This window comes from Cetorhinus maximus, chromosome 4, assembly GCF_964194155.1.
Source record: "Cetorhinus maximus chromosome 4, sCetMax3.hap1.1, whole genome shotgun sequence".
Classification (NCBI taxonomy): domain Eukaryota; kingdom Metazoa; phylum Chordata; class Chondrichthyes; order Lamniformes; family Cetorhinidae; genus Cetorhinus; species Cetorhinus maximus.
The window spans coordinates 152,388,857-152,402,201 of record NC_135882.1 but is presented as its reverse complement, the minus strand read 5'-3'; the positions used below and the strand labels follow the sequence as shown (position 1 = coordinate 152,402,201).

Sequence of the window (13,345 nt, the reverse complement as noted above, 5' to 3'; positions counted from 1 at the left end):
CTGTCACCTCATCTATCTATGCTAACTCATGCCCTCTGCCCATCCCCATGTGCCCATCATGCCATCTCATATCCCCATGCCACATCCTTAGCCAATCCCCCAGCATCCACCATGGGCAGACATCAGGAACCATGTGGGGGATGAAATAAAACTTCTAATAATCTAATACAGCTCCCAATCACAACCACTTGATACTGAAAACAACTCCCATTCATGAAACGCATTCAAAGATTGTAAACCCCCTCGAGTGTTCAATCTCTTATAAAAACGCATTTCTATTCAGCAACCACTTTAAACAAATCCTTTAACAGCCCCATAAAACTATCAAAATGTGAACTCAGTTGCCCTGCCCGGATAAGTCCTTTTGTAGTTTAAAAAAAAAATTCAGCCAAGCATTCATAATGATATTATTTGTAATGACACTCTTGGGAAGTCAACAAAGAATTCTATTGAAATCGCTGGAATAGGTGGGAATGGTTTTCTCTAGCCTATACCAATTGGCTTGTAAGTCAGAGCAGTCCATCAAAGTTTTTTTTTAAACTCTAACTGATAGCTTCAGCCCGTTTTTTTCATGTTTGAAGTAGCTGAGGATTTTTAAAAAAAACTTCAGATCATGACACTTAAACACACCTTATTCAACCTTCAATCAATTCATGACTCCCACACTGTGGGTTAAGGCCCTTAGAAAAGCCATAATAGGGTCTGTTTGAATTCTGCACTAATTTAAAATGGCCCTCCAGAGTTTGAGTTACCCGCCTGTGTGATTCGCACCCGACCCCCTGCCAGCAAAAATGTAATGTGTTGGAAATAGGACCAGGAGTTCTGCATCCAAGTCCCACCCACCATTTCTAAATGCCTCAGAGTCAGCCCGACTCCATGAAAATCCAGCCCAAAATATCAGCGGTAAATTTCCACAAGTTTACACCACAGGCGGGAACACAATCACTGCTGAAATTGCTGTACAATATCAGCTTGCAACATCCGGCCAATCCTACCACACATCAACATCAACCTTGTAAATGGTGGGCTCTAATACTCATTTCAGAAATAATAAAAGTAACCTCTGTTTACTGGCGAGAGACACTCAAGCCTGTTGGCATTTAAGTCAATTCTCAACTGGATTTTTATTCTTTCCTATTTTGTTGGCTTGCATGTACCAAGATAATGAAGGAAAAGCCAGTCAATACACGGGGACTTGTAAGCCACTAAATAATTTGCAATCTTAATTAAAAATATAAAACTGAATACATTGCAAAAAACTGCCATGAAAGTTTATTAACCTATCAGGGAAGTGCAGAGTCGAGGTTCATTTTATCAAACTCATGTACTTCAAAATTAATTAACCTTGATTGATCTTTTACATCAACATAAATATTATTGTTTAAGTATCTGCGGAAGTTGAATAGTGTCAGCATTTAGTAAAGCTGCAAAATGAAGGGATAAAACCTTTGTTTTCTTCGTCATTCATTGTATCTCAAGGCTTCAGTTCCTCGAGGCAAGTAAATGTTTGGTCACTGCTCTGTTCCACTTATTTCTGTTTTAATTCTGCTTCATTTATAGAGCCATTTTAACCTAACTGGTCTCGGGGCAACAGATTGCGTGGCATGCCGGATTTACACGCCACCTGACATTCGGCTCCATTGAACTCAATGGAGAGCAAAATTGGGCAAAGCGTAAAGCAAAGGTTGCACTCAAATCTGGCGGTTTCCCGCCAGGCCCGGTAGGTTAAAATTGTCCCCATAGCATTCAGGCAACGTTCAACCAGTCGCTTATCACATACTCGACAAATAATACACTCTAAAGAACAAGACAAGTCAATTAATAATAAAAATAGATCTGGAATTTCAGAATTTCTACTATCTTTATGTCTTTTCTTAGATGTCGAAGTGAGAAAGTCTTGAATTCCCTCAGCCTTCCATTCCTCTCACTATCTGTAAATGCCAATTTGCCATCACTGAGGTACTGCTTCGTGAACTAATACACTTTTTCTCCCATTCGTTTCAACTTTGGTGGTGTCCTGCACTACTATCCTTGGTATTTCACCGAAGGTTCGCAATAAGAAACAAAGGGCAGGACAGTTTATGCCTAGGTAGCATTTAAGTCCATATTTGGTAGTATCATGTTAAGAAATCACTCAACATTAAAAACAGCCTTGCATTTATGTAGCAAGACATAAGGGAAGAATTTTCCCCCGTTGTGGGGGATGTGTGGGGGTGGGCGGGAGCGAGCATGAACCCGATTGGCGTCACCGATTGGGTGCGCGCTGCCATTTTATGTGGGCGGGCCAATTAAGGCCCACCCAGCATGACGTGCACCCAGAAGCACTGAGCACACCCTGTGTGGGCGGGGGGATTCCGTGAGTCAGGGCCTATGCTCTTTCGCGCTTGCACGCGAAACAGCACGGAAATCTCCCTGAGGCACTTCTGAAAAATTTAATAAAGTTGAAAGACTTTTTTAAGGACATGTCCACTCATGTGAAACTGCCAACCTTAAGATTGGACGGGCAGCATCCTTAACAGCTTTAATTACTTTGTTAATGGCCTTTCACAGTTCGGCAGGCACGCAGCCGCGTCGGCTGCGCTCCCGCTGAACTGACAATCTAAATGGCGCACGGTGATGTCGGGACACCTGCCCGACATCACCGCGCATCATTTTATGTGTCGGTGAGCAGGCCCCACCCCTGCTCGCCGATGGGGAAATTCTGCCCATAAAATAAATGAAAGCTATTTATGCAAAAAAATATTGTAGCAAGTCTCTATTTTTCAAATGTTTCATTGCAGGGGCTTGGATCAGGAATGAAAATATCTTGCAAGAAAATAAAGTGTGTGTCACACAGTTACATTTTGGGAATCACATTGAAGTTACTTCAATGCCTTTAATATCCATGCTACTTTGACTGAAACATTTGTTGTGCAAAAGAGTGTGCTGCAGCAACTGACAGGGAAATTCCACATCACATTCTACAATTTTTATATCCTTTGAAATTAATGATCAGCAAACCAGGGCCTGGAAGGACATGGTTTCTTGATATGCGTTTGCAGCATGTGCCAGGAGCGCTGAAGTGCAAAACCCTTAATGTCTTCAAATATATCTTGTTTTATTAAACATATGTCAAGCAAAAGAAAAGTAAGTGGCTTGCTTGCACTCAACAGATCTGTGGAGTGCACCACAGGGAGCTTAATATACATTAAAAAAAATATTTATACCTTTAGAATTGCAGTCCATGAATGTTAATGGCAGCAAAAAAAATTAGTTACTAAAAATATTAACTTTTTTTAAGCACTTAGGAAGAGAATTTCATCATCACAGCCTAGGTGATATCCTAACCCATCTGTTATAAAATCCATCCCTTTTATAGTGTACAGATTTCAAAGGGATGAAAAGGTGGCAGGCGATTTGATTTACCAGCTTACTATTCAGGTGAAGAAGTTAAAAATTTGTCCTCTATAAATTTGGTATAAAATAGATTTATGATGAGCAGGCCACCCAAATGCCCGAGGACTGGGAGAATATCGTCCAAGATTGGGGAAAATAAACTGTTGCTCTGTTGTATCCTAAAGGCTGGCACTTGTGGGTGATGCTGCCTGACATGACTCAATATCATAATGTAACAATGTCAAAAGTAATATTAAGGGATACAAAGGCGCCATTTTCTCGTGTAATCTCCCAGAACACATTCCAGGCCTGGCTCAATTCTACTACTGCGTAGAAGATAGTACCATATGAGAAATCTTCTTTTTACAGTTCAGTGAAATATTGAGTGAGTACTGAGAGCACAGTCAGGTCTTTCAGTTCAGGTGTTAAACCAAGGTCTGATTTTACCTTTGACCATGCGATGCAAATGGTCCCATGGTACTGCTCAAAGAAGAGCAGTGGTTTTCTGCTGGTGAAATGGCCAACAATTAACCCTCAGCCAACATGGCCAAAATAGATTATCTAGTTGCTTGTGGGACCTTCCTGTGCATAAATTGGCTACCACGTTTACCTACCCAACAATAGTGGACATATTTCATAAGCACTCCCTTGGTTCTCTTGGGGTAACCTGGGAATGTTAATGGTGATAAAAGAATGAAAGTTATTTCTTTCTTTAACCAAGGGAGAGGCACACACAGATTAATTGTTAGCACACTTAAAATTATTTATGTCATGGGGGTAGAATTGGGTGAGGGTACAAAAAGAGCAATAGCTCAAAGGCAGCCCATTATACAGTTCCCGCAATTTTCTTTCTCATGGAAAAAAAGACTGAGTATATTAAAAGCATTCACCCAGTGTAGGTGCTGGAGGATTGTTTCCCTTCCTGGGGAGTCTAGAACTTAGGTGGGGGGAGGGGGACACAATCTCAGAATGAGGGCTCAGCCATTAATGCATTGTTCCAAATAAGAGCTTTTCTTCACCCATTGTAGGAAGTCACGACTGGGATTTCTCTTCTAGAAACACACAAAACATCCCTTCAATGCGTGAACAATGATGTATAGTTAAATGTCGGTAAAACCTAATCCAAAAAGTAAGCTCACCTGCAATCAAAAAATGTAGCTGTTTGAAGATTTTTCATTTGATGCACAAGCACAGTTTAAAGTGGCAAGAGATTTATGTTTTTAAAGAGGATTATGTATGCCAAATGATTAATGATGGAACAGCAATAATTTGTACGCCACAATAAAACCGCTTTGTTTTTCATATACAATGATATAATAAGCATGCATTTTTGAGCACATTTACAATTTTGCTATATGCAGTGACCATAGGATGCTCAAATTATTGCTGTTCCATCATTGATGATAAGATATATGTCCAACTTATTTTACTACATCACATTATACTGATTATTTCTAATGTTTCAGTTTTTACAGGATACTCATTATTTGGATGGTTCTTGAGGGAGATTGTGCAGGAACCATCAGATTCCTTTGAATCAGTTTTAAATTCTAACAGTCAAGATAATTCGATCTCACATATGGAATCACATGTACGATGCAGCAAGTTAAGTCATGTCTGTTTAGTGATTACCTCTCAGCCATAAAAACCTTGTCAGGAGTCAACCACTTGACGAGTTCAGTCACTGTACGGCCTACCTACCCCTCTGCCCTTGTTCCCCACAGGTAAAATACGCTTCATTAGGTCTAAGAAAGTGACATTTCTAAACCAAACGATTCTGCTCCACTTCTGAAGTGGAGCAGAAAATACTTCACTACATTTCACAGGCACAATAGAACCAGACTTCTTGTACTCTGCTGAGCAGTTAGAAAATGTCTCTTAGCATAAAGCTCATCTTCAGTATGACTATGGGCTTCGGATCATGAGTGCAGTCCTATTCCAGTTTCAAACTGTAACTCCATCATGTTTGAGAACTGCACAATTCCAAACTTTAAACAAAACAATCCTAATGTGCCCCGGTTTCAAAGCAGCTCTTTGAATAATCCCAGGTTTATTCCAAATTGTGAGACAGTAAACATAACTTTGGTGTGACTGGATGGCACAAGGGGTTAAGGCACCAATGGCAGGATGTTCCTCTTGAGTTGCGTTCCAGTATCACACGGACAGCTGCGGCAGAACACTGGGTGAGGCAGCAAACCACTGGGCCCCCAACAACTTCTGCAGCTGTAATCATCTTCCAACTTCACTTGCAAAAGATACCAGAAGTGCTTGGATGGGCATTTTCAAGTAAGGCGGTACTGATAGTGTGATGTCATGAGCCAAAATTTTCCATCAACTTCTGAGGAACTTTGTACAAATTCCCTTCAGCATCTTATTGGCATCCAGCACTGGTTAGGACTCAGCAGAGGTGGCTGAAGGATCAAATGATCTGCACCAGTGAACACAGTCAATAACAGGTCAACAGGCACACTACCCCCATCAGCAGGACTCGCCAGTGTGTTCCAGTTTTACATTGGAGCCCTGCAGCATCAGTGATTTTCCACCTTGATCTACCCTTCAATGCTGGAGCCTCTGGCAGAGTCAACTATATAGTCTGGTCTTTCTCAAAACATTTCACATAAGACTAACCTCAAGATGTTCACAGGACAGCGATGCAAAGCTAACCTCACTAACATTGCACCAGCAAAAAGGAAAATCTTGAACCAGATTTCAGAGGGCTCAAAATACAGATATTGGTAGCCTAACTCAGTGTGACTACAAGGATGACTGGGTGAGAAACAGAAAAGGAACACTGGTATAATACAGGGTAGTTTCTTCATGTTAGGGTTAAACCATCTGGCCAGGACAGAATACATGAAGCTTTATTCTGAATTTCAGCTGAATAGCTAGGATCACTGATATTAACATTAACTGGACCTGCAATATAAGGAAAAATCATGTTCCAACTAACATCAATGCTCACACTTTTCAAAGAATGAATTTAAAATGTCTCACTTGGTGCTGAGTTTTGCCCTTGATGGGCGGGCAGGCCCGACCGACTCGGCGGTGGGCAGGGAGCTGATCGCCGCCCCCGAAACGGGCCCCGCTGCCATTTTAAGTGGGCAGGCCAGCGTGTCGCCCGACGGGAAGCGCTATGTGCTTCCTGTGCGGGCGGGGGTGGGGGGGTAATTCCCCAACTGCCAGAGCGCGCTCTTTCGAGCATGCGCACAAAAGAGCGCACTGCTCCCTGAGGCAAAGTGCTGCCTCATGGAGATCGCTAAAACTCTGTGAAACTCTAAAAATAGAACAATTAAAAGATCATTAACATGTCCCCCTCATGTGAAAATGTCACACGAGATGGGACATGTTAGTGAAGAACACAAACACTTTATTAAAAGTTTTTAAAGCCGATATCAAACCTCATCCCGCCACTGGATGAGGTTTGTAAAAAAAATCACTTACCCGCCCGCCCGTTGGGCCCGTGCGCCGACCCGAAGTTCGCACGGGCCCCTCAAAATCCTGGTCAATTGGAGAGTTAATGGCCTTAACAAGGCCTTTAATTAATGTCGGGCATGCGTCCCGCTGCATAGTGCGCCCGCCGACCGAAATATCGCAATGCCATACGCTGATGTCAGGACGCTCGCGCAATGTCAGCGCGCGACATTTTAAGCGCTGGCGTGCGGACTCTGCCACCCGCACGCCAGCCAGAAGATTCTGCCCTTGGTCTACTAATGCTAATCTACCCAACAAAACTGGTGGTGGGAGCCGGGGAAAACCAAATGAGGAATAGAACTGATTTCATTAAAAAAGTCTAAAATTTGCACTGTTGCCACCTTCATGACAAAGGAAGACACCATGATTGACCATCCCTCCAAGGCCTTTCCCACCCCTATCTCTGCAACCTCCTCGTGCCCCGCAACTCTGCAATAATCTACCTCAATTTAAAGTTCTTGTTTTCAAATCCCTCCACAGCCTTGGCCTTCTCTGTCTCTGTAATCTCTTCCAGCCCCACAACTCTCCTAGGTACCTGCACTCATCTTGTATATCCCAAATTGCTCCGCTATTGGCAGCTAAGGCCCAAACCTCTGGAATTCTCTGCCTAAATGCCTCTGTCTCTCTAACTCTCTCCCTCCTTTTGGATGCTCCTTAAAACCTGTGTCTTTGGTCAAGCTTTTGGTCATCTGCCTTAATATCTCCTTTTGTGGCTCAGTGTCAAATTTTGTTTAATAGCCAATTTGTGAAGTGCCTTGGGTGTTTTACTACATTAGAGGTACAAGATTTAATACAAATTCTTCTTGTTACTCTCCAACTCTCACCTCTTCAGCACCCTCAATATCCTCACCCCATCAATGTCAGTTGCACATTCAGCTGTCTCGACCCCAAGCTCTGTAATTCTCTCCCTAAGCCTCTCTACCTCTGTCTCTTCCTTTATGACCATGTTTTGGATTATCTGTGTTCTGATATGACTCAGTGTCAAATTTTATCGGCTTTTTAAGTTTTGCTAAGCTAAAGCTGCTGCATAAATGTGAGTTGTTGAGTGGAGACAAAAAATTTGAAATATTTCAGCAAAGATCATACAGTGCGTTAACAATCTCAGAATAGTATGGTGGCATTCTAGTGCTCTAATGTGGTCTAGCGTAATTTCTTTCTGAAGATTTCCTCATCACTGGCGTGGGCAGAAATCTATCTCAATTCAGTCAACAAGTATAGAGTACACGTTGACTACTATGCCACAATGTTAGGGAATGATAAATGCACAAAGCTCTAAAAAATGTTTCTTGCTTTTTCAGTATCACTTTTCCATTGTATAATGTATCGCTATTGTCACAACACACTGATCATTGAAAAATATACACATATATCAAGAGTCAATGGTATTTTGAAAAAAAAACAATGCTTTTCATTTTATACCATTATTTTTAACAGGTTTGAATCTATATATTTTATAGGAATCATTAGAACTATTGAGTACTGATGAGTGAGTGACTGATAAAAGAGAGGATGTACACATTCTTGTAACATGGACTGAAAATGGGTCTTTCCACTGAATTCTTATAGATTGTTTGCAAACACAACAAAATAAGCTATTACATCCAGTTTTGATAGAAGGGAATATAACATCATTAAAAACACCAAAGAGTACAGGAATGGAAAAGTTACGAGACAGATACCATGAGACATTTTAAATTTGGAAAAATGAGTGATATTAAGTTGGCCACTGATTACACATCATGCCCAATTTTCTTTTCAGCTGTAGTCAATGGAAAGAAAAAAATGAGCAAAGGTATAAGGGATGGTCAACTCGATAGCATCCATTTTACATCTTCATCCCAAGGTAAAATTACCCCAAGAGTGCAATAAGATTGCTAGGGTTACCCCTGCTCAGAAGAATCCTTAGTTTTAATGGAAGTTATTGATGCAGAAACCAACACTGGCATTACTACCACTGACATTATTGACAATATTTAGAAGAACTTTGAAATTGCTGTTATTGCCATAGCCTTGTACATGGTTGGATGTATTCAGACACAGGATTATACATTCACATTCTCTTTGTCTGCTTAAGGTCATGGCTTAATCACAATTCTTTGTCCAATTTTCTACAATCATTTTTCAGGTCTCAGTACTCCTATGCTTAAGATATCTTAAGTGGGCCTACTCTGAGGACCCAAAGAGGAAGGATTTGAAAAAATTGACAGGAGTCCAGGCCAGCCCAATTCAGAGTCTTTTACCAAGATTTAAACACAGGCTTACCTGGTGCTGATTTGCTTTTGCTAGCTGGTCATTAGCTGCATCAACATTTGAAGCTGCCCGCTCGATGTTGGCTTCAATGCTATCTGTAAATTAAAGATTAAAATGGTATAAATATGGTGTGATCAGCAATGCTTTTGAGAAAGCTGTACCATTACATTGCCTCAAGTAGGAAAATTGTAACCTCAATAAAACTGGAATGTAGTAAATAAGATAGATGTTGTTGAGACTCGGGAATTTCTTCATGGGGCACTTTAATTTATTGGGACTAAATTAAACATTCATGAAACAACCACAAAGGTGACACGCAAAAGATTCATTAAGGTGCTACTGGGAATTAAAAGCTTTCATTCTGTGGAGAGACTCAATAAATTGAGACTCTTTTTAGTAGACCCAAGAAGATTAAATTAAGATCTGATCAAGGTGTTCAAAATTATTAAGAATTTTGATGAGGTAAGTACTTCCACCAGCCAATGACTCAGTAACTTTAAGAGCACCATCAAAAGAACAAAGGGATAAGGGTAGCGGTAGTAGAAGAGTGGCAGAGGCGGTGGTGGGCGACTTTTTATGCAGATCGTTGTTAGAGCATTGAATGCCTTACCAAAAAGGCAGGCAGGCTGCTCAGTCATTAGATATTGCATCAAGTGGGCCTTGGTCATCAACAGGGGGATCAATGTGACATCTCCCCTCTCCCAATTTTCAATTCCTGGTGTTATAGAGTTGATTTTTCAGGCAACTTTTCTTGGTGGAAACATTGAACTTTATTTACAAGACAGCAGCAGCTACATGTGTGCATCAAACTCCATAACTAAAGAATAACTCCCTCCTAGAGGTTCCCCTCACTGCTAACTCATTGGTTTAAACAGATTATGAGATCTTACAACACAGAATTATTCTTAAAGGTACAGTCCTATTTTATCAGAACTATAATTACTACATTCCTATCCCTTTAACTTTTCTGTCCACTTTGTATTTATAAGGATATTTATCTCATGACATTATAATATTTATATAGGTCATGAAATTACAAGTGCAGTCTTTCAGGTGGTTTCCTGATCTGTGTGGAACATCGTAGCTTCATACTTCCGATTCTTTGGCAGGAATCACATTCTCTGGAACTGCATTAACATCAGGTACCTCATTAGGCACAGATAGTTCAGTGTCTTCCACTCTGACAGTGACATCAGGCATGCCTATCCTTGGTTGAGCAACATCAACAGGAACCACAGGTTCAGCGATGGTTACCGGTTTTGTTGGGGTATCTCCCTTCTTCTTAAATGATGAATATGCTTATGGGTGATCCGGCCCTCCACTTCCACGTGGTATGACAATCATCCAGTCATAGAGCTTACTTTACCAGGTACCCACTTCGATCCTCCACTGAAATTCCTTACATATATTGCTTCTTCAACAGTAAATTGTTGCTCACTACAATGCAAATCATGAGTTGCTTTTTAGTTCCCTTGACTTTTCTTCACCTTCCCCTTTTCGGAGAAGGTGAAGTATCACCTTCTTCCTTTTCCAACTCAGGAGCTCTTCTTGCTTCCTTTTGAAATCTCACTGGCCAATCAAGATTAATTTCCCTCAACCAGTTTTGACCTAGAAGGCATGGTCCATCACCTTCAAATACTAATAGTTGTGCGATTTGGTGTCTGTAATAAAGTTACTCTGGTGATACCTTTTACCTGGATTTCTTCGCCCGTGTACATTTTCAACTTGGCAGAGGTTTGTTCCAAATTTAATTGTTGAGTACCTTTATTTAAATATCTGAAAGCGTGTTCTCCTACTACAGTGGTAGAAGCACCCGTGTCAACTTCCATTTTTAAGGGTTTAACATTCACTTGCAATGTGACAGTAATTGGCTCTGTCTTCCCAACTTTCATGCTGAATAAGGAATAAATGTCAGAATTGGTTGTTTCTGGCTCTTCCACACTATATACTTCATTGGGCTTTGTTTGTTTGTCTGGAAGCCCATTTTAGTCTAGCTTTGCAATGTTTCAATGTGTGCCCCCTTTGTGATAAAAATAACACTCCATTTCTTTAAATTGCCAATCGTTAGGAGAGTGATTGTTTCCAGGTCAATAAAAATTAGTTTTTGAATTTGCTGCTAAGCTGTTTCCTTTAAATTTTCGGTTAGCGGAGGCTATTTCCCGCTTCGCGGCTGAGTCCTGGCTTTTGCACCACTTTCAGCTGACCGATCCTGCCCAACTGAATCATTTGTGAATCCCTTACAGCACTTTCCATCGCAAGTGCTATTTCTAACGCTTTCTTAAAATCAAGATCCACTTCAGCCAGCAACCTTCACTGAATAACAATCCCTTGCATGTCACAAACCAAACGATCCCTGAGCATATCATTCAGGGTTTCACAAAAATCACAATATTCCGTTAGCTGCTTTAATTTTTCCAAGTAGGTAGTAATGGTCTTCCCCGGGGCTCTATTCCATGAATTTTAACCTAAAACACTGCATTGTATCTGAGGGCTTGGGTTGGAAATGTCCTTAATGAGGTCTAATTCACTGAAGGTCTTCAAATCTGGGGCACTGGGGGCTGTCAAGCTTTGAATTAAACTGTAGGTTTTGCTCCCACAAATACTCAGGAGAATTGCTCTCCTCTGTTCCTCCCCTGTGATTTTGTTGGCTTGAAAATAGAAAGCAAGATGTTCTATATATTGAGGCCAGTCACCTGTGGCTGGTTCAAAGGGATTGATTCTGCCAAACTGTGGCATCTTGGATAAGTATATCTTCCTTTCTTTTTATTTATCCTAGATACTCACAACTACTGGGTGAGGGACAGTACTGGATCTGATTTATCTTCATCACCAGTTTGTTATAGAGTTATTTTCCAGCAACTTTTCTTGGTGAAACATTGAACTTTATTTACAAGACAGCAACAACAGCTACATGTCTGCATCTAACTCTATAACTAAAGAAGAATGCCCTCCCAGAGGCTCCCCATGTTGCTAACTCATTGGTTTATACAGATCATGTGATCTTACAACACAGGATTATTCTTAAAGCTACAGACCTACTTTTATCAGAACTATAATTACTGCACATGCATTTCTCTGGCTCAAATTTGATGGCATGAGTTGAATTTCTCCCCCATATTATTCCCTCTAATAAGGGGTGACAAATGCATGCTGTTTGATGGAGTAAAAAGCATTTCATTATGTAGCCTATGCTATACTTGACCTTGGGGTACCTGAACTTACACAGATTTCCCAAAATGGAAATGTCCAGTCTCCCTCAACCTTCATGGCGACAATTATTTATACTTTAAAAAATCTAATTTCGTTGCCCTCGAATTATATTTATCCTGTTGAAAAAGCCAAGAGTGGGGCGAATAAACCTGATGACCATGTTCTCCTATTCATTGGTATCATTGTGTTGAGATTCAGTGTTTTCTGTGATTTTGCAGAGCTGAAGAAATGCAGACTGACTGCTCTCAATTGTGAGTCACAAGAAGAGTGCACGCACCTCAAGCAGCTACCTCGCGGCTTATGGCATACCAACGTATCATTCATGCTTGTTTACCGAACTGAAGGGATTCTGCATTCCATAAAATAGTCATGCAAATGGAATTATTCAAAAGGAAATGCTTTTAAAAAATAAAATCCCTAATTGGATGTGAATGTGCAATTAATCACCATGGATAGCATTTGTCCTCAATATTATACTTTCCTTCAAGCATGAGATAAACAGGATTATCTAGTTGCTCTTTATCTTGTCTCGCCTGCTTAAAGTTAATCTTTGAAGGACAGTGTGTGTGCAGTTAGCTTTGTGTCTTGGGTGTTAGTTCAGGCTAGGAACATAGGACAATGAATGCGTCATTCAGCATTTAGAGCTTGGTCCACCATTCAATTAGTGGCTGTACCTCGCTCCAATATAGCCTTTGCTCCATGTCCATTGATTGCCTTAGCTTATCAATCTAGGTTTGTTTCAGGAGGAAAATACTTGCTGTCACATTATTTTATGCCACTTTGACATGGTCATACGTCTGTCTATCTCTTTTGTTCTTTCACAATCTAATCAATAAATATTCATCTTTGTTTCTAAATGCTAATTTTGTTTCTGCTGACACGATTTAGCTGCAAAACATAATCGGCGTTTAAAATCAAGAAAATTGATGCCGATTTGGCCCATATTATTGAGTGTATAGTCTTACTTGTTTTATTTTTTAAACTCAATAACAATTATACAAGGGAGGGATAGATAATGAATGAGTCAGCTTCCGAGAAG

General features: G+C 40.6%; 1 protein-coding gene across 2 annotated transcripts in view; it reads right to left on the bottom strand.

Annotated features, from left to right (window-relative positions):
- The window catches only part of tsnare1 (T-SNARE Domain Containing 1), an 875,956-nt gene that overhangs the window by 132,767 nt on the left and 729,844 nt on the right, over positions 1-13,345 (bottom strand). For both annotated transcript variants that reach the window (XM_078540971.1, XM_078540972.1), the window contains exon 10: positions 9,109-9,191. In XM_078540971.1, coding sequence (XP_078397097.1) covers positions 9,109-9,191 — 83 coding nt within the window. The remainder of the gene's footprint in view (positions 1-9,108; positions 9,192-13,345) is intronic.